Below are 27,072 nucleotides of genomic sequence, written 5' to 3'. Positions count from 1 at the left end.
AGTCATGTTGAATTCCAGGAATATTTCTGTTACTGTTTGCTCTTGGGCTGCCAAAATTCCACAAGTTTCTACGAAAAGGAGAAAGTGGCTCTGGAGCCCGGTGGGTTCCACATCATCCACCTGAAGTTTGGGGTAAAATCCTGTTTGTTGTAGAGCAGAAGGGCTCAGGTGTGACAGCTCTGCCAGGGCTCAGCTCAGAACTGAGCCCCAGCCCAGGAGAGACCAAAGCCCCATCAGAGGTGGGGCAGGTGAGGGGCTGGAATTGGGCTGGGAATGAAAATCCAGCAGTGGGAGAAGGTAAAAGCTGTGCTTGGAACAGCCCAGTCAGGCTGGGAATCACCTGCCCAGCACTGGCTGATTGCCCTGCTGGTTGATTATTGGCTAATTAATGCCATCTCTGCTCCCAGAGCCCTGCACGGCCCTGGCAGCAGGGGCTGACCCTTGGGGCTGGTGAGTCTCTCTGGCATTTGATTCAGAAATAATTGCAGTCATTTCCCCGTCAGCGGCAATTTGGGTTTTTCTTGTATTGCCTCCTCTTCTCTTTGTTCCTTTTATTTGTTCACCTTACGTTTTTAATCTCCATTCACAAAGGGAATGGGATTTTGGGTTGCAGGCAGTGCAGCTGAGGAGCTCTTGCCTGCAGTGAGGTCATGACCATGAACTTCTCCACATCACTTTCAGTTCAGATAAATCCTTCCTTCCTTCATGTTTGACACGTGGCTGGTGTTTATTGTGCTTAACAATTTATGTTGCAGGCTGGCTCCAGGAGGTACCCATGTCCTCAGCTACATTTTGGTAGCAGCTTTTTCTCTGTGCAGCTCCTCAGCAGGATTGGAGCCAGGCCACTCCTTCAGCTGCACGTGGCTCCTTTTCTGCCTTTCTTAGGAGTCTGTTGGCTTGGCAGGGAGCTAGAACTGCTTCTGGAGGATTATTTTGCTTTAAAAGTTTCAGCACTGTTTGACAAGGGACAATCAGTCCTCTCCTCCCTCTGACCTGTATCTCATGAGTAGACTTCCCACCTTGTCCAAGTCTCCTGGCTCAACAGCCACCTTCCACTGGGATTTATTTTCCAAGGTGATGTCTTAGCTCTTGGATTCTTTGTGTTATTTTCCCCTCAATGCCAGGTTGGAGTGCTCTGTGTCAGTAGAACACTCTTGTAAGCCAGTGCACAGTGCAAACAATTTGCCTTGAATTCTCAACTCTCTACTCCTGAGCCTGCTGATCTCCTGAATGCCCCTGATTTCTCTCACAGATTTTAAATCAAACATCTAAACATTATTTGTACAATAGTAGTTGGCCATGTTTGACTATCTCCTCAATGGGTTTTAATCCATTTTCATGTGCTCAGAACAAGCTATATTTAGGATAAGGGAGTTTTTCAGCTCCGGGATCACAAAATTATGTGAATAGTGTGTGTACATAAAATCTCCTGAAGAGCAAGTCCCTTACACCCATTTGTAAATTACCATATTCTGTGTTCAAATGGTTAATTTAACACTTTCTTGGAAATGCTGGAGCTGAATGTGAAGGTATAAATACCCTTTGTGTGCAGAGTATCTTCAGTTCCCCTCAGCAGTGACACTTCTCTGTAGGGGACTGAGCCCTGATTTCTGCCCCACACCTGGCTGATCCAGCCCTGTCCTGGGTGTGCTGTGGCAGATTTAATTCCATGAGATGTGAATTCACCCAAGGTATTCCCAACACGGTTGTTACTGCTCAGCTAAACTCAATGGAATAGCTCAACTGGCCACAAATGGCAGCTGGAATTCTAGGTTGGAATGGCAAGTGGAATTCTAGATTGCTTCATCAAATGTTTTCAGAAAAAAAAAAATTGTTCCTTATGAATATGACCAGTTCTCATTATTTGATGGCAATAAGACTTCTTTAGGCACAGCTTTCTTGCCTCCTTCAAAATTCATTGTTTTAATTCCTGCTCTTTCCTTCCACCTCCACAACTTCTCTGTAAATTAAATTTTTCTCTCTTGTCCTCAGTCTCCTGCTGACCAATGTAAGAAAATCCATGCTGGTGATGAGGTGATCCAGGTCAACCACCAAACTGTGGTAAGTATTTTGGAAATTCTGTGCTGCAGGCTTTGCCTGTTCCCGGTGGTAAAAAGTATTAATTATTCTTTTCCCAACTATATTATTATTATTTATGTATATTTAAACATCATATTCACTGCTTATTCTGAATAAGAAAAGGCCCAAATTGAGTCCATAACCAGCTCAGAAGGATTAAGCCAAATTTACATTTTGCACAGCTGCTGTTCAACATCATACTCTTCTTATGTAAGGAGATCCAAGAATATTTCCTTGAAGTTCTTAGACTTCTCATTATGCACTTGCCAGCTGGTTTAACTTCTCTTGAACAGAATTTTGCATTCTGTTTAATGCAGGATCCAGATTAATAATGCAGAAGTGCTGTAACAGCCATGTATTCTGAATCTGTTGGGGGGAAGATATAAAAATGATTAAAGCGTTGATAAAAATCTGCCAGGGTTCGAGTTTGGGCATTCTTGGATGGAGATTTATTTTTAAGATACCCATAAGCACGTGGATGCTGAACCTCAGTATTGCAGTATGTAATTTAAATATAATTTAAATAGCTCCACTGTTGCTGGAGCTACAGGTGAAAGGAATACTGGTATTGGTATTTATTATTTCTTAGTCATGAGTAGTGACAAGGACAATGGTTACTTCCTAAGAAACTGCTAATTTAGCTGTTTCACTTTGTCCTGGTGAGCCCCATCTCCAGACACAGCAGCTGCAAAATTAAGAAATCTCTTTCTGTCTGTCACTTGTGTGAAGTGGAAATACGAAAGTCTGGCTATTAAAGTCTTATGATTAGAGAGCAAATATTTTCTCTTGAAAAGAAGTATAACTTATTCATTTACACTTTAAATGTTAATGCAACACACAGCTCTTATCTGTATTAGAGAGTTGTCATAGTTACAAGCTGAAACATGCATTAGGCTGGCTTTCTCCATCAAAAACACTCTTCCAGTGACAGATCTGATTTAATCTTTACTCCCATAGGTGAAATCCCCCATTCAGCTTCTCAAGAATTGGCTTTTTTAGCAACTCTTTCCATGTCTGTTATTACAGCAGGCTCAAGGTGGTTGATACTTGTAATCCCTTTCCACCTGAGGGCACAGGACCAACAGCTGAGTCAAGTGCCATAAAAGACTTTTTTCCTAAAAAAATCGCCCCCAATAATAAATAAATTATTCATTCTGAGGTTTCTAACAAGCCAAGGAAAGAGATAAAAGGCACTGGTTCTTTTGGAAACTTATTCTTGCTTTGAAAGTCCCATCATGTCTTCAGTTTGGAAAATCAGGCAGTAACAGTGAGTGTTTGCATGGTTCAGAGCTGTGTCTCCAACTCTCACCTCTCGTGGATTAGAAGTGTTAATATTTTAATATCCCTTAGGTCTTCAAGTCTTGCCTTTAAGTCATTTCTGGCACTCCTTGCTGCAAACCACCCTCAGCTGTGCTCCTTCTTCCCCCCAGTTATCACGTTATCATGATCCATATTTTGCTTATAATTAGCATTATTTCCATTAGTGGGCTGGAATTAGTCAAAGTCAACAGCTCATTCAATTTCCACATAATCAAAATTCTAATATTATCATGATCAGCTCATAAAAAGGGGTATAACCCCTTTGAAAACAATGACTGGGGTGGGGGGGGTAGAGAACTTGCAGATCTCTGGTGTTCCTACAGGTTTTCCAGAGATTTTATTTTAGTTATCCTAACTAAGACATTTGTTTAAGATTGATGTTTCTGTAGCACTTTGGTACTAATATTTTATATTATTTCAAATAAAAAACCATTTATATTAAAATATATAATATAGATAATACATATATAATATATAATATAAAAATACAGATAATTTTATACTATGGCAAATATAAATACCCTTCAACACAATGTGTTTGGAAGAAGCTGTTCTGAAGATGAAGAAGAGCCACTGCTGGAAATACTTCCCTGGGCAGAGAAAGTATGGATCTCTTTTAGCAGATTCCAATCCCATTGCTGACTACCAGCACCATTTAATCTGATTTTGACTGAACTAGGCCAGTGTATTTTCTAGACAAATTCATGTTCATTTAATATGATCATCTGAATTTTAAAACTTTCATTGATGTTCCCACAACCTGTAAAATATTGCTCTGGTAGTTAATTATTCTCATTGCTGGGGGGAAAAAAGTAATTTTATTTGTAGTCTATATTTGTCTGGCACAAGCTTCCAGTCCTTTGATCCTGATGTATTTTTATCTCTTAAATTGGAGAGCAGGTTTCTCTTTTAGGTATTTTCAGGATGCAATCAAATTAGCTCATCACTTTTTTTTTAGTAAGGTGGATAATTTGAGCACTTCCAGTTTGTCATCCTCTTTAAATTCCCAGCACTCTGCATTTTTCACAGGGAGTTATGGAGCTGTCCAGGGCAAGGCTTCACTCGTGGCTAGGGCAGAACTGTGGTGCTGAAAGAGTAAAAATGAGATTACAGAACCTGGAGCTGTTCCAGGGGAGGGCTAGGGTGGATTTCAGGAAAATGTTCTCCCTGCAGAGGGTGGTTGGGCACTGAACAGACTCTCCAGGGAATGGTCACAAATTTTTACAGTTTTACTTTATTTTTCCAAAAGCTTTTCTATGGAGTTGAGAGTTAAAAAGTGTTCAGGAGGTATTAAAGGAGAGCTGCTTCCAAATTATGTAACGCAACAACTGAAAAAGTGAGAAATAAAAGCCTTTCCACATGGAATCTGGTCTAACCAAGGAACACTCTGTAATACAATTACAAAGATCAAAGAAAAAATAATAGTACTTTAAGCAAGAAATTAATTAATGCATGCGATTCACCACTGCCCGTTAAGAACATTTAATCATTATCCAATTTCTTTATTTGCTTTTCTGCTTGTTCTTCTTGCTTATAAGATTTTAATAAAACAGCATAAGAAACTTTAAGAATAAGTTATACATTCTAAATTACTGCCAGCCTAACTCTATTCCTTACAATACAACAACAGGCAACAATTCTGCCAGTGCCTTGTAGATTTTACTTCCTCTCCTATAAAATTCTACAGAAGTACTAAGGTGCCATTGTAGCACTTCTTTGTTTGCAAGATTAACAATTACTCTTTAGGTGGTGCATTTTCTGCTGCTTAGTTGAAATAGTATATTTTATATTGTAATCATTTTTTTGGCATAAACTTATGAAAATTAAATTGTGTTAATTTTCCTTTTTAGAAAGGAAAATTTCCTTTTTAATTTTTCAGACAATGAAAATATTGGAGATCAAAAAAATATTGATTCATCTACCTGACCACCTGTAAAATATTTTGTTTACTTCTGGATAGAGAACTGATTTGTAAATGAGGGAAAACTGAATTTCTCTGTCTTCTATTCTTTGTTTTTTTGGGAATTTTTTTTGGATGGTTTTTTTTTTGGTGGTGGTTTTTTTTGGTTTTTTGGTTTTTTTTTTGGTTTGTTTTTTTATGAGGGTTAGGATTTGAAGGTTATTTCACAGGACAGAGAGCAATAGTAAGGCTTTTAGTAATTCCTGTTGAAAGCTCGATGTTACTCAGGAGCACCTGGCAAGACTCCAGGAGTCAGAATATAGTAATTAATCCCAACCCAACAGAGCACCACAGAGCTGATGTGACTGAAAATGGCAAAGATGAACTTGGAATTAATCAGGAACAGGTTTCCAGGAGAAACTGAGTTTGGATACCATTGTCTTGACATTAGTAATATCTTGTCTGAAATAGTGTGTGATCTTCAGGTCGTTTACAGCTATCAAAGGTATTAAGTTAGATAGGAGCATTAAAAAAAATGTAATGGGTCAAAAGGAAAATGTGTCATCTGTCTCATAGGAAGAGAAATTATTTAGGGATTTCAGTTTGGTTAACTCAGCCAGCTGGGGCTGAGACAGAATTCCTCTTTCTCCACAGACAGAGGCAATAAAGACCAGAAAGAGAAACAATTCCTTAAGGCATAAAACACTGCTGTGCCAGAGCAAGAGGCCACAGAAATATCTGTAATAAATCTGTTGTGCTACGTGTTTTTTATATTCTCTTGAACCAACTGCAGGTTTTAACTGAAGTAGTTGCATTTTCACACTCGAGGTTGTTCTTTGGAGTGATGGATCCTGTGCTTTCAAGGGCACAGAAGAAAGATGGGAACAGATTTTTAGTAGGGTTTGTTGTAGAGGGGCAACGACTTTATACTGAAAGAGGGGAGATTTGGATCAGATATAAGGAAGGAATTTTTTTGCAGTGAAACACAGAGTGCCCAGAGCAGCTGTGGCTGCCCCATCCCTGGAAGTGTCCAAGGCCAGCTTGGACAGGGCTCTGAGCAACCCACTTGAGAATGTCCCTGCTCCTGGCATGGGGTTGGGCTAAATGACCTTAAAATGTCTCTTCAAACCCCAAATATAGTTTAATTCTAAATACATGATCAGCAGCCTAATGCCCTTTCATACTGTTCACTGTCAAATTACATGCTTGAAATTAAGTGTGTCAAGAGCCTGGCACAATGAAATCATTTCAGCACTAATTTATTTGTGTGAAGACAGTCATTGAATTAATACCCTCGGTGTCTGTTTGCTGAATTGTAAATATGAGTCCTAATGAGAGCTCATTTTAGGTGGAGGTAATTCTGTAAATGTAGTGCCAGGTCACACCATCTGTGTTTCAGCACACTCTGTGTTGGGAAATGCAAGCAGGAAAAAAAAAAAAAAAAAAAAAGGACAAAAGCTGTCATGAGAATGTGAACTTCTTTCCCCAAAAGATGTCCTTCTGTTTCCAAACAAAGTGCCACATGTTAGTTATTCTCCAGACCCTGCCTTTCAGAAAGACTCAGCAAAGCCTCTCTTCCAGCAGTAGATCTTGCTTCTTCTTGGATTCTTGCTGTGTTTCTCCATTAGTTAATGAAAATAACTATGTAAGATAATGGGAGAACATTTGGTTTTCCATCATCAATTATTGTTAGGAGCAGCTCGAATATTAACGAGAGTGAATCAGCTACAGGTGTTAATGACGAGCTTCCCGTTCAGTGACAGAAGTCTTATGATCTCCCAGCACATTTTTGTCTAATAATAATTTCTGATTTCCATCTTAATCAAACCAGCTCCCTTGATTAATTCCCTAATGAGCCGAAGTGAATTACTTAAAATATGAAAAGATTATAGTCTGCTTCCTTAAAAAAAGTTGGGTTTACACCAGCTGGGTTTTTTGTTTTTTGTTTTTTTTTTAATGCAAATATGAAGAGAGGTCAAACTTTGCAGGTTCAAGTAAATATCCAGATGGCTTTGCTTATGTATTTGAAGAGTCATGAGGGGAAACATCTGTCCTGGTTCCTGTGAGGGGTTGCGGCAGTCAGAGCAGAATTACTTGTTTTCAGGTGGTTTGCAATATAGTAGGATATAAATATTTAGAAAATATTTGGCACAACTGATTTCCAGACCAAATGCCTGAAAAGGGAGTTTTTAAATTCCTGTCAGTTATTGCTCTGTGTCTGCCATCCCAGGTGATCCAGTGAACAGGGCAGGCACAAGTCCCCCAAGAAATGAAAGTGCAACCTCCCTTCCTGCTGTGAGGTGCACTCAGTGGTTCTATATTTCTTAAAACTTCCATTTTTCAGAGTCCTGATAGCGTTTGGAAAGGCACTGAAGGAACTGGGGAGCCCCATTCCTGCCTTGTCCCCAGAACTTTCAGGGAGAGCAGAGAAAGGAACCTGTCCTCTGTCCCCTGTGCATCCCCAGCTCCACCATCTGAGCTAAATTTTACTTCTGAATTCCTACCATAACAAATAGGCATCATGTGTTTGGAAGCAATGGGCAGGGAGGTGAATAACTGCTGTGAGGGCTCAGACCTCTGGAATCCTCTGATAAACACCACCCTGTTCAGCAGCTCAGCTGTTTTCTCAGTTCCCTTTGATAGACAAAAACATCACACACTTCATGCCTCTGCAGACACCCCAAAATGCACTGATTTTTTATTTTTTTGTCTGCATCTGTAGCATTAGAATTTTTTTTTTTTTATTAATTTTTCCTACAGATCTGCAGTGAGTCATCCCCAGGCAGGCAGGATTTCTTTTGAAGAGGGAAAAAAGGTGCTTTTCCAGCATGAGCAGAGTTGGGATTTATAACAATGCTGAAATCCCTACTGCTGGTAGTATGCTTTCCAAACCCCATTCATGCAAATCCAGATCTTCTGAATGAGAAGGAGCAAAGTCAATCATCCAAATAACATATTAGAGAAGTAAAAAACACTGCTTTGCTGTTAATGAAAGTGGGTTATGCTTTTAATGTTGTTTTCAACATCTTAGTTAAGGAGTCCCAGCTACAAAATCACCTCAGCATTGTGGAAGTTCTTAGTAAAGGAATTTATTGTTTTAGCAATTAATATTTTTGGAACAATTTTTTTTTAAGTTGTTATATTCTTAATTTTCCACCACATAGTTTCTATGAGAAAACTAACAAATCCTTTAATATGGACAGGAGTCCACAGGGTTATTTTTACCTGGAGCTCTTCTTTCCATACTGAGGATGTATAAACAAATAAAATTTAATGATTGTGGCAATCTTAAGTCTAACCTATGAAAATGTCAAACATCTGCCTGTCTCTGACCATTTTGAATAAATTATTTTGCATTCTTCTGTGTTTCTGTCATCTTTAGCATCAAAATTAGCATCCATTTTCATTTTATGGAGGCAAAAAATCATACTGGTCTTTCATTTCTTCATTTTTCTAATTTTAATTTAACTTTCCTTGCTGAAATATCTTAATCTGTTTTGTAGAATTTGATTTTGACTGTATGTGCTAAAAATCTAAAAGGAGCAAAATACCTTTGTGGAAAATGCATCTTACCAGAGCTAGAAGTCAGTCATTGCTTTAAAGACTGATTCTTTAGGAATAAAAGTCAAAATACGACTCAAGGACTGGTTTTCAACTAAGATTTTTATTCCACTGTAATGGCTTCTCTTTTTTCAAAGCTATTTTTAGTAATACAATTTATAATAACTTGTCCAAATTCCTGAGAGCATTTTATCATTGCCCATGACTGCAGACGGTTCTCTGATAGATCTTGGTATTTAATGGTTTTGTCATTAAGGTTCTCATTGGAATAATTTATCATTAACTTAATTATTTATCATTCTTTTCTAAAAGAAGCCCACGGAACTCTAAGGATTTCGGCAATCTGAAAATTACATCAATCTATAAAACTCAAAGAGAGTTCCATTTGATTTCTATAATTGAGTAAAAGATAAGAAAAATATATGGCCCCTGTGCTTTTATAAACACAGCCCAAACTGGAGGAGTTTTCTGGGATGCAAGCTGCCATCCTTGCATTTCTTTGGATGTGACCTATTTACAATTACTGCTGCTGTCTGGTTTCCTGTGGCCAGTGCATTTTTAGAAAGTTTTCAATAGAACAGCAGCATTAAAAATAGAACAGAACTTCTGAAATTTTTTTAAATCCTTCTTGGAATTCTGACACACCTTGCAGTTCTGTCCCAGGTGGACGTTTACAGTGGGATCCTGGCTTTGGCCCACTGTGGAGGCAGCTGGGAACCTCAAGTGATATCCCAAATTCTCTCCAGCCCTTAGAAGAGCATTTTTGTTCCAATCTCTTGGAGGTTGTCTGCTATTTTCCCTTCACCTTTTTCTGTATAATCAGATATTATTTCCCTGTAAGAGGAAGTAATTATAAACTCCACCTGATGTAACAAGGGGGTGAATGCAGACTGCTCTGTGCCTGAGCACCTAAATAATTTATTTTCCTTGTTTCTAACAGCATTGGGAATTTGTGGGAAATTAATTTGTAGAGAATTTTTAAAGTTTGATAGAAGGTTTATGTAGTGTATATTTGTATGTAAATTTTGAGATAAGAAATATTTATTTAGAAATGTTATAGACTAGGATAGATCGTGTTGAGAAAGAAATTGATATAGAAATAAGTTTTAAAGGACAGTTTTGTTAATAAAAATAGATATTTTAGAAAAATAGAATTATGAAAGATGTATTGTAGTGAGATTGATGGGTAAATTTGGACAATTAGTTTTAAAGTATGTATAGTATAGTGTGGTTAAAGTTGATAGGTTAAGAAATATTTATAATAGACTGTAATTAGAAAATTGTTGGGTTTTGATTGTAATAGTGTGAATTATAATATTTATATTGTTTTATTTTTTATATGAGATTGAAAATAAAATCAAATCTCTCATTTGCCCCATCTCTAAACAAACAAAAAAAAAAAATCCATAATCCAACAGGAATTCACACTTTGGTCAGAAGAGAAACTGTGATTAAAAGGTTATTAGTGAATTCTGACAGGTCAAACATGGCCAGTATAAAGATTTTTACTGCTTGCATGTATTGGTGCTGTTCTGGGATTCGCTGAGCTTTTCCTTCTCACAAGCTCCTGTCAGGGCTGATGCAGCTCCTTGGGAGGGTTCTGTCTGGGAACTGCTGCATGGACACAGCATCCCAATTCCTGCTCATGCAGCTCTGCTCAGATCTGTGGCAGTCACAGCATTTATGGCAGATCCCTACCATGACCATGAACTACTGCTCAGGGGAAAGGAAAAAGCCCTAAAAATATTTTTTCTCATTTTGTGTATAAATAATTCATGGTAAATTCATATTTAAATAATCAAGATGATTAAGAGATGTCTCTGTGTAGTTTTTTTGAGTGGCACATCCTTACAGTAGCGGTGATTCCCTTTTTTATGGCTCTGTTTGCAATTTACAGTAACTTGGAGATTCACCTGTGTCCAGGGGCTGTACAGATAAACCAATAAATGATCATTAATCTCCAGTCAGGGGCTTGAGCTCTTACATACATGCTGCATTTGTTGTTCCAGCACAGTCTGGCTTTCTCCTCAGCACTCCCTGTTGCAACTCAGAACCCAGACTGAAATGATTTCATGACTTCTAGACCTCATCTTCTGATTTAAAATATTTCATGATTTCACAAGTTATTGAAAGGGTAACACTGTTCACTTCTGCCTTATTTTGTTCAGGGAAATGGATAAAGGAAAAAAAAAATAAATCTAGCTGCAGCAGCATGATTTCAGTCCAACAGAGTTTATAAAAACTGCTTGTGTTTGCAAGGAGCAGCTTGTAATAGACCTTGCTGGTTAACAGAACATTTCCTTCACATTTCAAGTTAAATGGAAAGCTTTCAAAATTCAATTATGGACTTTTTCCTTAGGTTGGCTGGCAGTTAAAGAACCTAGTAAATGCACTGTGGGAAGACCCAAATGGAGTGATTTTAACCTTGAAAAAGCGTCCTCAGAATACTCTGGTTTCTGCTCCTGCCCTTCTGAAGAATGTGAGGTGGAAACCTCTGGCACTGCAGGTAAGGTGGCTGCTGCAATGTCCTGGTAAATCCTTTATTCAAGAGAAAACACTGGAATTTTACCTTCCTGGGAAAGGAGCAGGAGCCTGTCCCACACTCCTCTGAAGCAGAGTGCTGGGATAAATAAGTGTGGCAATAATCTGATTGTTTTCTCCTGGTCTTAGTGACTCTGGGAGCCACAGGAATTCAGACAAGGAAAGAACATTTACAGAAAGTTTTATGAAGAACAAGGTTCAGTGGCTGCTCTGCCTGGCAGAGGCAGCTGTACCTCCCTGTTTCCATTATTTCACCTTCTTGTTTGTTATCAAGTGTGTCAGAGCCATTAAATTCCAAGAGAGCTCTGCTCCTGTTGCACACTTCTTTTGCAGCTGGAGTTTTTGGTAGTAGGGGTGATAGAACCTGGTATTTTTTGTGTTCTCATTCCTTGAAAACCTGCTCAAGCAAAAAAATAAAAGACCATTGTGAACATCACAGCTGCTTCTTCCTACAGCAGGAAAAATGGCTGAAACACTGAACCCAAAATGTCATTTTTAAAGGAAAGGCTTGCCAGTAAGTCAGTTACCTTTGATGGTTGTCTTTAATGCCATTTAACATCCTGTAAGAAGATTATGCACTTCCATCATGTGGAAGCTTCTCAGAGCTGTTTTGTTTGGTTCACACAATACACAAATGTGTTTCTGAATTATTTTGAAATTAATGAAACAAAACAAACCCGTCAATCTTATCCAGGCAGATTTCCTCCCTGCATGGCATTTTCTAAATCTTTCATTTCTCAGAGTGCCTGAATCCTGCACGGTGGCTTCACTTAAGGAGTTTGTAATGCTTGCAGCCCAGGAATGCTGACAGTGGGATTTAGGGTCACCTTTCTTTCTCTGTGCCTGCCCCTGGGGGAGAGGAACGGGAAAAATCCCAGAGGGCATTTTTCTGTCATCATGTTGAAGGAATAACATCCTTTGCTCTGGCAAGATGGTCATGTATCATCTGTCAATTCAGATGGAGCTTCCAGGGGCAGCAAAATGGAAATTACAATTGCACAGGGCTTCCAGAGAGATCCTCACTTTCCATTTGTACATTAAAGAATCAGAATTCCTGGGCAGCACTGGATCTGGAGGCTGTGGCAGAATGAACAGTGTGTGCTGTACACACTGCATGTATGGCACAGCTTTTGCCATCAAAAATGCCAACTTTTGTTGTGGTAGCCAGAAAACTGAAAGTACACCAAACTGCTTTTGTGGACTTATCAGCAGTTCTGGTTTTGTGATGTCTCCTCTCCTGATGAGCCCCTGAGGAGCAAAGGGTGCTTGAAGTGTCTCTTTCCTAAGGTGTTTTATATCAGAGAATAGTGGGGTGAGGTATTTAAATAAAAATATAAACAATTTGGAAAACAAAAACAGCCCTGCCAGTGTTACTTCTTAAGAGTAGATTCTGTTATGAGGCATGGAAAACCAATTTTAGGTCTTTTATTCTTCCTGCCACAAAGACAAGCCCGAGTGTTAGGGCCTGGATCCGTTTCAGGACGCAGGTTTTGGGTTTGCCTGTTTCCCGCAGCTCTCACCTGGATCTGGTGTTATTTATTATTGTCAGTAATGACTTGGAAGCAGCCTGATTAAATTTCAAGATGCCACTGAAGCCTGTGCTTCCTGGACAGCTGACACAACAGCTTGTTGCTGCTGGAAGCAGTGAGCTCACTTCCCTCTCCTGTTGGCTCCTGCTCCTCGCCTTTCCTTGACTTTGGCACTTTGCAGACTCTAGAGCAGTGGAATTGGTGGGAGAATTTTTGGGTTTCTTTCTTTGTTTGTTGTTCTGGAGGTTTCTGCTGCTCATGGATAAAATTGGATCCCACAGAACAGGCTTTGGGATAAGCAGAGAACACAGAACAGACAGGGAAAAGCAGGACGGGGAACGGCCAGACAGCCACGAGCTGCAGGAAAATACCTCAGAAAAAGCAGATTGAGAGGGAAACAGCTCATCAAAAGTCAGACTGCCACAAAAAAGGGATAACACACATGGGTGTGTTGTATTTCATGGAGTGTTCCAGTTCCAGATCTGTTGCCCTAATTCTTAAGATTTTCTAAAGCCTTCTGAGTTTACATTCTTGTAGAGAACTTTCTCACACAACTTTCTGTAAACAATCTATTGTTTTGCATTCCTCCATAAAAGCAGAGAAATTTGATGTACTAGTAGTTTGTCCAATGTCATTGGAGAGGGGGCACATTCACCCTCCAATCCACTGTCACCTTTGGAAAAATATAAATGCTGGAGTCAGAAAATAAACTTCCTCTTTTTCACCTTTGCAATGGCAGCAGCTCATGTCGTACTTTCACGTGTCCTGTAATGGCACAGACCCACACATGTTTCTCTGCTTTCTCTGTTTTCATGGGGCACCCTATATATCTATTTATGTGTCCACACGTGGAGCAATTTTTTCCATTCTGATTTAAAATGGAATGGAAACCGTTCCATTTTCTGGAAATCAATTTTCTGCTGGCAAAAAAAGCCCCCGAAAATCAACCAAAACAAAAGCAGTACATAATTAGGGAAGGCAAAAAGGAAATAGGATGTAAGAACTTGAAATCATATTTGTTACCTCAGGTTGGTGCACAGCAGGAAGTTTTAAATAAAAGTTGTGTTTTCTATTGTTGCTTAAGGCACTTAAAGAGGTTATTAATATTTTTTTCTACAATAATTAAGTTTAAAATTATACCACATAGGTAATTTATGAATTATTGATGATACAGAATCTGTGAGGCCTTATAAAATATGTTACTTGACCTTGTTGTAGTGTTCTTTTGCTTTAGAGGGTTTTCCTCGATGCTCAATTAACAACAGCAGAGTTTTCATTTGCCAGTTCTGTGCTCCATTATCTTTCAGTGAGATTTGTGACACCATTTCCCCCTTTTGTTTCTGGCTGACTTTATGTGATAGTAAAAGATTATTTCAATTTGTAGACTCCCTAATTGTTTTCCCACTCAGGACAAAATGTTTGTTTTTCATTTGCAATGGCAAATAGTGCTCTGCACACTACAACTTCATTCAAATAAAATACAACATATATTGTATTTTTTTCTTTTTATTTGGAGAACTTTTCAAATTGGAATAATCCTTCTTGTCATAACTAATTGATCCAGAACAATTACATCATTTATTATTTAGTTTCACAATAAGCATAGAGAACTAATATAATTTTGACCCCTTTGTAGACTATATTTCAGTTCAGTGTTTACCTCTAGAGGATAGAAAACATTTTATTTAGAAAAAGATTGGTGTTTATAGCTTTCATCTAAATTTTGAGTCGCTGGGTTTTTCTTCCACCTGTAGAAAACTGGCTGTATCTATCTAAGCATAACTTTTATAAATAAAAATATTTTCTATTTCTTGAGTATCAACACAGACTGAACCTTGGTTGAAAAATATTCTTTGTTTATATCTCTGTATCCTGTACAGCATATTTGGTTATCATCCTTGCAGACCATGGACTTGAGCTGCTCTGTGACATCTGAATCAAACAATTGCATTCAACGTCATGTGAAAGTTTAAAAAGTAAAAATCTTAAAGGATATTTATTTATTGTTTAGGTTAATTTATATTTCTTTGTTATTTACTGTAGAACATGCATGTGTACTACCAAGGCTATAAAGCCACAGGACAATGAATTCTGCTTTCTTAAAAAAATCAAGATGTTCTGTCCTTACTAACAATAAATCTTCCACTGAAACCAACACAATAATTTCATTCAGTACAAGTATTCCAGAGCTCTGTAATTAACTTCTGTATTAATGGCATTTAATACAGTGTGTCCTTTCTCCTCAGATAATTGATTTTCTGCATTGATTAAAGATCATATTTTGATTGAGTCTCAGATTTTCCCTTGAGGTGGCTTTTAAATTAATTTAATAGTCGTTTATCAGTTTCTTTCATAACTTTCTTGAAGCCTAGAGTTTCACTGGACACCTTTTTGGAAGAAACTTCAGAAATTAAAAAAGAAAAAGCTAATAGAAAAAAAGAAGTCAAAATTCCTAAAATTATGCGCACTGATTTTGTTGTTCCTTGTAGCACAGAAAACATTAATTTATTCTTCATGTGCCTTTTTGATTTTTACAGCCTGTGATTCCAACCAGCCCCACAAGCAGCTCTACAACCCCAACGAGTACGATGGGCATGTCCTCAAAAATGGACAACTCTGCACTCCAGGATGTTTTCATTCTCTCCCCTATGTCAGGACTTTATGGCCCCAGGTATTTATTTCCTAACGAATTAGACGTTTTTGAAAAATAAAATTTTACACTTTGATTTCATTAGATTAATAAAACAAAACCAAAACCAACAGCCCCACCATGAAGCTGAATAATTAATACAATTAAGAGCTAAAAATACATTAAGCACCATATCGTTGTTTTGAGTGGCTTGACTTTCACTTAGATGTGCAAAATGTGAGTTTAGCCCTAAATCAAGGAAGTAATTAAAAAAGTCTTTAATCAATTAGTTTGATTTACTTTTATGTGTCTACTTCTACCTTATTCTTGAGCATTTCTGCAAGGGAAACCCTTGTCTGCTCATATTGAAACAAGTCCTTATGTTCTCCTTCAGATCCTAGAAAACGGAATGTTTTTCTCACAGTTAAAGTGGCACCTAATGATGGTTTTGTTGTTTTACATTTGTTGAATTGCCTCACTTATAAAGTGAGCATTTTAATTGCAAGACTTTTTATTTGTAGCATTTGGGAGAGGCAGTTGCACGCTGGAAGTTTCCCTTAAATGGTTCATTTCTCCATCGTCTTCTGGTTTTAGGGATGAAATTGGAATAATGTCTTGCGATGACATCAGCAAATTTGGAAAGTCTGGGATGAAAGGCTCTGAGTCCCCAAACTATTTCCTGGAGCACGAGAGTGGGAAATACTACACCCTGATTGAGGGGGAAGGCCACCCCGGGGGCTCCGAGTACGAGAGGAGCAGAGCCTCAGGCGTGAGGAGACGGGAAAAAACCCCCACCCATGGTAGGCTGCATTTCCTCAACCTTCTGATTTACAAACTGTGCTCTTACCTCTGCAACCCCCCCAAAATCTGTCAGACCTTGTTGGCTCTGAACAATAAACAGAATTTTACATGGAGGAATAATTAGAAAAATCACACACGAACATTCCTGGTGAGGAGTAAGTTATTTATACATTATTTTGCAGTTCATACTGGAACATTGAATGATCATTAAATTCACATTATTTGAATAGCCAGCATCTTTATTTACTCCATTTCCCTTCCCAAACTCCTGGAGATTATTCCTCTTGCAATGTTCTGGGCTGTTAAACTTCAGTGAAGGGCCTGCCTTGTTGTGTGAAAGTGTCTGTAAGATGGAAGGCCCTCCAAAATTCAGCACTGCATTAAATGCATGAGGAGTATTCTACAATGCACTCATTAGTGCTGGAACTGTACTTCAAAATCTTAGGATGAGGATGCCTAAATATATAAAATGCTATTAAACAATAATTAACTCTGGTTTTCTATAGAAATTCTGTGTGTACATAAATCTCTGTTGAGTGTACAAGTGTACAATCACACATGCTTGTATACAAGCGTATGGATCTGTATTTATGGATCTATTTAAGAGGTGTTGTTGAAAATTAACTGATAAATTTTTTTGCTTCTCTGTTTAAACTGAATTGCTTGGTGTTTAATGGGTTTGAGAAAAATACTGCTGAAATACAGCAGTGTATGCTCCATGTATTTTCAATTGCTTTATTTTCAAGGCAGTAGGACAGTTTTGTAAAGCTTACAGATTTAAGATAGATTTCTTTTGAAAACTGGAATTATGACTGATTTTGAAAATGGAATTATTTCTGAGAATCGGAGAAAGAAAAGACCATAGTGTTCTCTGTGGGCAGCTGCTATCTTTTGAGATCTATATAGATATTTATTTATACATGGCATGCCATCCGTAACTACTTTATTCACCTATTCTGAGGCCTTTTTTTCTCTCATTTTGTTAAAAAGCCCCAACAACTCTCTAAGTTTCTGTGTTTGAAATTTAGGAAAGGGAAAACCTCTCAGAAGCTTGGAGCAGTAAAGAAAAATGTTTCTGTGAAGAACACAGGTACTAAAATCCTGCTGCAGTTCAGGGGAGAGAATCCCAAGAGTGGTTCTGGTGGAAGATCCAACAGCAGATGAAAGGGAGCACAGTGGGGGGAAAATAAAACTCTTACAGCACTGCAGTCCCTGATTCTGCTGCTGCTGAGTCTGGTGTGGGGTTTGCTACCAGGGATGTTCTTCAATGCAGTTTCTCTGCCTTCTGCTCTTAGTATTTATCTTGTGTTTATCAGTTACACGGAACTTCCCTCCCGCTGCTGTAATTTGCTGATTGCAGCAGGATATCTGGTAAAAATGGCAAGCAAAATGGACTTGATGGTGTGTGTACATGCACACAGAACCTTTTCAGGGTAGGAAATCTTAATAAATCTTTGTTATAGGCAGGCTATTTTTAGCAACTGCTTCAGTCATCTGCTTGATGCTTGAAAGAGCTGTGACGCTGGAGAACAGGATTCCATCTTGGGACCAGTAATGTTCACTCTTTATCTCCTTGGGAAGTGACATCATTTAAAAACAAAATTAGAATGAAAGATAAAGAGAAATCTTAACTGTGATTAGAATTGGAGCCAGATGGGTGTATTTGGCTTGCTTACATCAATTCTTCCTGCACGGTGACTCAAAATATTGGGCTCTCTGCCTGATACCAGGAGTACACAAGATTTTTTTTATCTATGATGGACAATTTTTATTGAAATCCAGAAGGAATTTGGTTTTAAAGTCTCTGAAAGATGTCTTTCTCTCAAAAATGACTGCTAAACCAGATTTTTTTAAATACAGATTTAATTAATCTGTTGATTAACAGACATGCAGATGAAGTTCTACTGTAGTGGAAGGTTTTGTACTTTTTGACTGAGGTGACATCAATCATCAAAGTGATAATGTGCCTTTCAGTAAAAAGACAGGATTTATGGCAGCTCCAACAAACTGATGCTGGAACCACAGAGCCATGGGCAAAGAAATAAAAATAAAACTTCTGAAGCCTTTCATGGCCGAGCAGCCACTTTCATAACTGCTTGGGTTGGCACAAACTACTGCTCCAAAATTCCAGCCCTGGACTTCCCAGGATTCCAGGCATTATTAGAAATAAGTTTCCTGTGCAGCTGGTAGGTGGATGGATACTCAGGCAGGTGATGGATATTGATAGGACATGCAAAATCCAGGAAGGTAAATAAAAAGTCCATTTTTTTTTTCAATGTATTTTTGAAAATCAAGCTTTTTTTAAAACAACATTGCAGTGAGTTTTTTGTTTTACTTAGTATTATACTCTGTTATTTTTCTGACTCTAAAATGCTCTGGTCTAAAGAGCTCTTGTGGCAATGCATATCAAACCTGTTCCATTTATGTGTTAGAGGCAAAAGCATCATAAACAATTATTTTTTTTTCTTTCACTTTATTCTGGTATCCTTGTACACAACAATTTTTTCCTCCTCAGAAGAACAACCAAGCTGCAATGTCAAAACAATTTATAGGTTACTTTTCATTGGGAAAGGACTTGGAAGTGAAATGAGCAGTTTACAAAATCACTTGCTTATTTGCCTTCTGTGATTCCTGTCCTGAATTTCTATTTTTGATGTGCTGTGATATCTGTATTTCTGTATATATCATCTCAGAGCTTCAGATCTTTCCTTTTTTTACAGAAAAAACTGCTCAGTTTGGTTATGATGATCTTCACTTGCTTTGTGCCTTCCTGTCTTCTATTTTTAATATTTATAATCTTGTTTCTCTATCTTTTCATATTAGTGATTTTTTTAAATTGAAGTTTTTTTCTTAATTATATTGCTCTTCTAAGGACTAGAAGTTGAATCCTACATTTGTAGTTGAAGGCAGTCTCAGCTGTGAGGCAGACAATGAAATGTATTTTTCCATAGGATTATTTATCCACTAAATTTCATGGTGTGCACAAAAGTGTAATATGGGCAAATATCAGTACCCCAAATGTCACCCCTCTGATTTCTGAGATCTGGGGGTGCTCCTGGTTTGCTGCCATCCCTGTTCTGGTGCTTGGGTAGGGAATGGCTTGGGCACATCAGTGCCATGAAATGCCATGGATGGAAACTCCAGTGGCTGAACCCTCTCTGCTGGCTGCTGTCCCCAGACTGTGCCCCAGGTTTTCCTCCTGAGCCACTGGAATTTAAAGTTCCTTGGAATGAGATCTGTTGTCCCCAAACTGTGCCCCAGGTTTTCCTCCTGAGCCAGTGGAAATTAAAGTTCCTTGGACTGAGATCCCCTCATTTCTCACCGTGTGCTTTCCCAGGCCAGGGGGGTTGTGTTTCCCTGACAGATCTGTGTTGTTGCCTCTCTATTAATTCTCTCTCTACTTTTCCTACAGCATTTTCATCCACTTAAAATCTGTTTTTCTCTTTATTCCCAACACCTGTTTAATGAGTGAGGAAGTTCATACAGAGCAGTATTCAAATAAATTTGTAATCTGCTTCACATTGACAAGGAATTTCACCAAAGCTGGTGGGGCTTCCCTTGAGGTCAGGGTGATGAAGAGGAGGCTCTGGGATGTTTCACTGGCCCTGAAGGCCACAGCTCTAATGATGGACTGCCCTGACACACCTGGTTGTGACACACCTGGAATTTATAGCCATTTACAGCCTGCCATTCCTGGCCTTCAAAAGTTATATTGCTTTTCCTTTCCTTGCTTGCAGGAGATTTGAGGCCAGTTTCGATGCCTACTGAGTACAGCTGGATAGGGGAGTCCAAAGAACAGAACATGTACAAGAGGGGAAGCAGAGGTGAGTATTTTTTTTTTCTCTGCTGTTCTCCAAGATATTTTTTCTTTGTTGCTTAAGGAGCATCACAGGAAAAAAAAAAAAATCTCTTTGTTTTAAAGTGCCACAGAAGATATGAAACAGCCTGTTTAGTGCCTGTGCTTTTCTGTTTCTATTTCTGAAAATTAAAAATTTGTATTAGTAGGAGGAATTTAATTCTAGTATAAAGAAACACAAACATCAAGGGAAAAAGTACTTTGAAGGCTCAGATATGTGTTAAAAGCAATCTGTTCTAAATATGCACAGCTCTAGAAAACAGTTAAGTGATGTTACAGATGTAAAGTAGCATCCTCTGAGAACATTTTGATCAGTATGAATTAAAATTTGGAACAGGAATCAGCAACTATACTGTCAGTATTCAGACCAGCAGTTCTAATCACATAAACTTCCGTTGATCCCAGTGGGAATTATGAACTTTGCAAAAAAGAAAAGTGATTACATAGTTTATTTTTTTTCCTTTATTTCCTCTGGCAAAAAGAAAAAATGTAATTCAAAAGAATATTCTCCAAATATACAACCATATTTATTGTGACACCAACTGTTGAAGATTCTTGAATACTATTTTCTAGAATCTTTTAGGCATGGTCTGGAAGCTGAGAGGAGTTCAACTTGACCCTAAAAAATGTGACAAAAATGAATGATACTCTTGAAGATCAATACAGGATTTTAAACTACATTTTTCAGTAAACTTCCATTCCAAGAGAAAATAAATTTCATTTAAGGCATAAGCCTTTTCTGATTTATTCCAAATCTGTTGATGTGTGTTTAGCTCATATTTCACTGCTGCCGACAGTAACAGACTTGTTGCCTGGCCAGCTCCCATTTTGAAACTGTGCCCAAGTATGCTGCACATCTCTTTAAAACCATTATTCCAGCTTGTCAAATTCCTTGAAATTACAATCCTGGTGTCTGGAATGGTCCCAGAGATGCTCCCTGCATGATACAACAGTAACATTTTCTGTGTTCTCCCTTTCACCATCCATGGTGGCAGTAAATGTGGAACGGAGCCCAGGGAATGTTGCCCTGATTTTTAAAACTGTTTTCTTTTATATTTCTTTTTAAAGTTTTAAAGTTCTCATAAAACTTCTTTAGCCTTCTGATAATGTTTGAATATTTTTACTAGAGTCCTCTTCTTTGTGGGAGGAGAGAATTGATGGACTGTTGGTTTGACCAGTGTGGTTGGAGAGGTGGCAATTTCATCCTCCAATCCACTGTCACTTTTAGAATTCTATATATTGCGAGGTCAGAAATAAAATTTGCTCTTTTTCTCTCTTGAACTCACCAAGTTTCTATGTACTCATTTTGTGTCCAATAGCAATAAGGGAGAGTGCTCACAATTCCCTGGACATTCACACGACTTTTCCCAGTTTAACAGGACCTGGCCAGGCAGAATGGTTCTGTGCTTGTCTCCTCTTCCTAATGTTTCTTTTTGCCTTCCTCCCCCTCCAACCACTGACTCTGAGAATTCGCTGCTGCGCTACCTGAGCGACGACAAGATCCTGGTGATCCAGGAGGAGCCCCTGGCGCAGAAGGACAGCAAGCGGGACACGGGCCGGAGGTCCAGGAAAAAGGGCAAAGGGCCAGGGAACGCCGGCTACCCCATCAGCCCCTCGGTGCTGGCCTCCACCGGGAGCGCCAGGCTGGAGCCGGGCCAGCAGGACGTGCTCAGCTTCTCCCTGGCCGAGAGCAACACGGTCCCGCTCTACCACGTGAGTGCCCAGCCAACAGCGCCCTGCGCGGGCCCGCGGAGAGCACCGGCTGTTCCTGCAGGAGGAACACAGGAATCCGTGTTCTCCTGCAGGAGGGATACAGGAATCCATGTTCTCCTGCAGGAGGAACACGGGAATCCATGTTCTCCTGCAGGAGGAACACGGGAATCCATGTTCTCCTGCAGGAGGAACACGGGAATCCATGTTCTCCTGCAGGAGGGATACAGGAATCCATGTTCTCCTGCAGGAGGAACACAGGAATCCATGTTCTCCTGCAGGAGGAACACGGGAATCCATGTTCTCCTGCAGGAGGGATACAGGAATCCATGTTCTCCTGCAGGAGGAACACGGGAATCCATGTTCTCCTGCAGGAGGAACACGGGAATCCATGTTCTCCTGCAGGAGGAACACGGGAATCCATGTTCTCCTGCAGGAGGGACACGGGAATCCATGTTCTCCTGCAGGAGGGATACAGGAATTCCATGTTCTCCTGCAGGAGGAACACAGGAATCCATGTTCTCCTGCAGGAGGGATACAGGAATCAATGTTCTCCTGCAGAGGGATACAGGAATTCCATGCTCTCCTGCAGGAGGGATACAGGAATTCCATGTTCTACTGCAGAGGGATACAGGAATTCCATGTTCTCCTGCAGGAGGAACACAGGAATCCATGTTCTCCTGCAGGAGGGATACAGGAATCCATGTTCTCCTGCAGGAGGGATACAGGAATTCAATGTTCTCCTGCAGAAGGGATACAGGCATCAATGTTCTCCTGCAGGAGGGATACAGGAATCCATGTTCTACTGCAGAGGGATACAGGAATTCCATGTTCTCCTGCAGGAGGAACACAGGAATCCATGTTCTCCTGCAGGAGGGATACAGGAATCCATGTTCTCCTGCAGGAGGGATACAGGAATTCAATGTTCTCCTGCAGAAGGGATACAGGCATCAATGTTCTCCTGCAGGAGGGATACAGGAATCCATGTTCTCCTGCAGGAGGGATACAGGCATTCAAGTGTTCTACTGCAGGAGGGATACAGGAATCCATGTTCTACTGCAGGAGGGATACAGGAATTCCATGTTCTCCTGCAGGAGGGATACAGGAATTCTATGTTCTCCTGCAGGAAGGATACAGGAATTCCATGTTCTCTTGCAAGAGGGATACAGGAATTCCATGTTCTCCTGCAGGCGGGATACAGGAATTCAAGTGTTCTCCTGCAGGAGGGATACAGGAATTCAATGTTCTCCTGCAGGAGGGATACAGGAATTCTATGTTCTCCTGCAGGAGGGATACAGGAATTCCATGTTCTCCTGTAGGATTGAACCAGGAATTCAAGTGTTCTCCTGTAGGAGTGATCCAGGTATTTAAGTGTTCTCCTGTAGGATTGATCAAGGAATTAAAATGTTCTCCTGCAGGACGCATACAGGCATTCAAATGTTCTCCTGTAGGATTGAATCAGGAATTCAAATGTTCTTCTGCAGGATTGAACCAGGAATTCAGGTGTTCTCCTGTAGGAGTGATCCAGGTAGGATTGAACCAGGCATTCAGATATTCTCCTGTAGGATTGAGCCAGGCCTTCAAATGTTATCCTGCAGGATTGACCTAGGTATTCAAGTGTTCTCCTGTAGGACTGATCCAGGCATTCAGATGTTCTTCTCTTAGGACTGATGCAGGCATAAAGGCTCAGTCTTCCACTTCATGTTTTTATTTCACAGACTGTGTTTCACAGTCTGAGAAATGCTGCTAAGTCATGACAATTTTCTCATAAGAGTCATTTTTTCAATGTCAGTATCACGACAGCTTTCCCATAAAAGTCAGGACAGAACAGCAAAACACAAGGCAAGAATCATTTGCTGTCAGATGCTTTAATAAAATCTTGCTCTTAATTATTCAGTCTCACTGAGTTTAGTTTAATTAGCCTGTATTATCTCTGAAGGTTCATAAGGATCCTGCACTCAGCCTCTGATAATGATTTATTATACATTAATTTATAAGTTTTTGTATTTTCACTTTGATTACTGTGTCTTGTAAAAACAGATGAGTTTAATGGAGTTACTGTTTATTTAAATTTATTTATTTAAATTGTGGATTTAAATCTCTCTGACAGAGATTATCAGTATTACAAAGTCAAAGCAAAGGATTTCAAACCTGGAGAGAAAATCAGCAGGCAGTTTATCAGGATGAATGAGAAGATTATTATACAGCCCTGCAACAAACCCCAACAATATTTCATAACTTGGTAGATGAATCAGCTGGTTTCAGTCAATTTTTGGAATTCTGTTGATGATCTGTTGGCTCACCTGAGTTCTGAAGAGAGCAAATAGGTCCTTTTGGGTAAGATGCAAATTCCACCCTTGATTTCAGGACTGAAGTTGTATTTTTTTGCATGATTTCCACACCATCGTGCAATTAATTGATGTGACGGATTAGCAGTACGACACTGGATGATATAAAGTAAATATTTAAAATTACCCAAATGACATAAAATATCAACTCTAAAGGGTCTGAAGGAAAAGCAGGAAACTGGAAAACAGGAAGAGCCAACATGGAGTGGTTGTTCCACCCTAAAAGTGAGTGCAGTCCCTGTTCACAAACTCTGTTCCATGTGCAGTGATTACAGAGGAGGGCACAGGTGAAATCATTCTTCATGGAGTGACAGAGCAGTATTAATTCTTTTATCACCATCAATTTTTGGAGCAGCATTAAAAGAGACCTTTGCAGTCCTTCAGGAGATAATCACAGGAATCAGAATATCTGAGGCATTTTGTCAACTGCCTTATAAATATACAAGAGGAACTGAGTCGACAAATACACAGAGTTGCTGACACAGATTTTGTGGGTTCTTGCCAGCACAGAATCATTCACATTAACGTCTTTCCACTTGGAATACTGAAAGAATTCTGAAAAGCCAAGCAAAAAAATGGGCATATTTATCTTGAAAGAGAGCAACCCAGAACAAAAATGTGAAATATCAAAGAACATTTCATGGCAGCTTGATAGCAAAAAGGAAAAGTAGCAGAGAATTGTTGTGTTCTTAGATATAAATTTAAGTTTTAAGTAGGTCAGCTCATTTCCTTAATATCTAAAGGTGTTACCAGGATTTTCATAAGCATTTTGATATATAAACCTTTTTTGGATAATGAGAACAAATCATCTTAAAACAGCTTTTGCTACATTTTTTATTTAAAAAGTTGATAAAACTGGTTTAGCTTTTCTTCTTACATTTTCTCTGTGTTTTTCAATGGAAGGCAAAAGTGCAGAACTGGTGGAATCACATTTCCATGAAATCCTCGCCTCCTAACACATGCCCAGTACAATTTCTGGATATAGATCAAAATTCCAGGCCAGATAAATGCTTTGGGAAATGGAGAGGATAAATAGGATTTTCATCATCTTTAGTGAAGGGAAGGTGATAATGTTTTGTAATCAAACAAGGATGGCTTGATGGAAGGAGGAATTGAGCATCACTTAGCCATTGCTTAATTTTCTAAGCACTTACATAAATATGTAGCAAAAAAATCCCAAAAGGCACTTACTTAACAGTAGTTTAAATTACCAGACGTAAGAAGTTTTGCAAAATTGGTAATTGCAGAGATTCACCACTAGATTAATGCTTTGGAAGGAATGTTGATTTGGAACCTAAAATTAAACAATTAGCCTGATTTCATAAGTTGCTGGGAGGATGCAGAGTTCCTATATAAAATGGATATTTAGGTAATGCAATATTGGCAGCATGCCCAGGATATAAAATGATGCATGAAGCCATGTTGCAGTAAAATATTCCTGTCAAGAAACACTGCCCCCTTCCAGGATGTATTTATAACTCTAATTTAATTGATATGCAATGTCACAGAACCTAAGCAAGAGTCAATTACAATTAGCAAGGCTGTTATAAATAATTAATAATTAATAGAGTATCTCTTGGAACATGACTTTCTATGTTTACTAATGCTTCAGTTCTGAAGTGATATCATTTACCAGGTTGAACCTAAATATGGGCTTACAAGGATAGAGTTAAAACCTAAAGATGCTTTTATTTTGTATTACCAGATCTCATTCTGCAGAAAATTGACTTATCACACAGGACACCAGCTCTGTAGACCAGATGTACCTGGGAAATTTTTCATTTTGCATTTCTGACCATAAAACACAAAAAATATTGGAAAATCTTCAGGATTTTACAAAAATTTATAGAAAACTGTGCCTATCCTGCTGCCCAGTTCCATTTTGCTCTGTGGCAACCGGCTTCCATCTAAAAAGAGAATATTGAAGTTCTCATTCCAGATCCAGTCTGGAAATCCCCACGGTGTTCAACTCTGTGGTTTTATTGCCTCAGACTTGCACAACTTTCTGAAGCTCTGAAATTCAATTTGCTGGTTACCACATTAAATTCTCCAATTGGATAATGATCTCTCATCTGGTTTTACTTGGTGATAAATGTTCTGGGCCTATTATCTACAGAATAATTGGATATTTTCCTTTGTAGTATCATATATTAAAAAAACTGGAGACTAGATTGTAATTTTTTTTTTTTTTTTGTGAATTAGAATTCAATGTGTTGAAAATACTTAATTTTTAATGAGTTTTAAGATCAATTCTTTCATTTCAATGTTCCCTTCACAGTCAAACAGAAATAATGGTATTCACTGAGAGTGCCAGACCAGGAGTCACTTTTTATTTTAAAGATCATTTGAAGCACTATGGTGTTTTAGGGTTAGTCACTGTCACACAGCACTTGCTGAACTTGCTTTTTATTCCCTTCTTGCTGATCCCAGGAAGTTGGTGCCTCATCCCTGTGGCACAGGGTGATGGAAATGCTCTTTAACTGCTCCTGGAGCTGCAGAGGCAGCTTGACAAACGATATAAAGTTTAATGGTACATGCTGGGAATTAAAACCTGTGCAAAACCAATGTAGGTCTGGGTGTTGTGTAATGGGTGCACGCTGGGATGTGCCAGATGTTCCAGATGCCATTTTGGGATGACAGGCAGTCTGAGTGCTGCTCTGATAAGTAGAATAATTAAGATAGTCTGGGAGAATCACACATATTCAGCTGCACTGACTGAAGGAGGAGCCTTTTATTGCAAATTTTGCAGGAAATGTGCTCGTGTTTTATTTGTTCCTTCCTGCTCTTGCAGAAAGAAA

At 38.9% G+C, this 27,072-nt stretch overlaps 1 protein-coding gene across 2 annotated transcripts in view; it reads left to right on the top strand.

The window, feature by feature from the left end:
* Window positions 1-27,072, top strand: part of LOC110471139 (connector enhancer of kinase suppressor of ras 2) — a 172,978-nt gene that overhangs the window by 103,699 nt on the left and 42,207 nt on the right. For both annotated transcript variants that reach the window (XM_077786481.1, XM_077786480.1), the window contains 6 exons: window positions 1,993-2,061; window positions 11,220-11,366; window positions 15,468-15,601; window positions 16,154-16,359; window positions 20,098-20,184; window positions 21,676-21,929. In XM_077786481.1, coding sequence (XP_077642607.1) covers window positions 1,993-2,061; window positions 11,220-11,366; window positions 15,468-15,601; window positions 16,154-16,359; window positions 20,098-20,184; window positions 21,676-21,929 — 897 coding nt within the window. The remainder of the gene's footprint in view (window positions 1-1,992; window positions 2,062-11,219; window positions 11,367-15,467; window positions 15,602-16,153; window positions 16,360-20,097; window positions 20,185-21,675; window positions 21,930-27,072) is intronic.

Source organism: Lonchura striata, chromosome 14 (genome assembly GCF_046129695.1).
Source record: "Lonchura striata isolate bLonStr1 chromosome 14, bLonStr1.mat, whole genome shotgun sequence".
Classification (NCBI taxonomy): domain Eukaryota; kingdom Metazoa; phylum Chordata; class Aves; order Passeriformes; family Estrildidae; genus Lonchura; species Lonchura striata.
The sequence above is the reverse complement of the archived record's forward strand: the minus strand, read 5'-3'. Positions and strand labels throughout refer to the sequence as shown.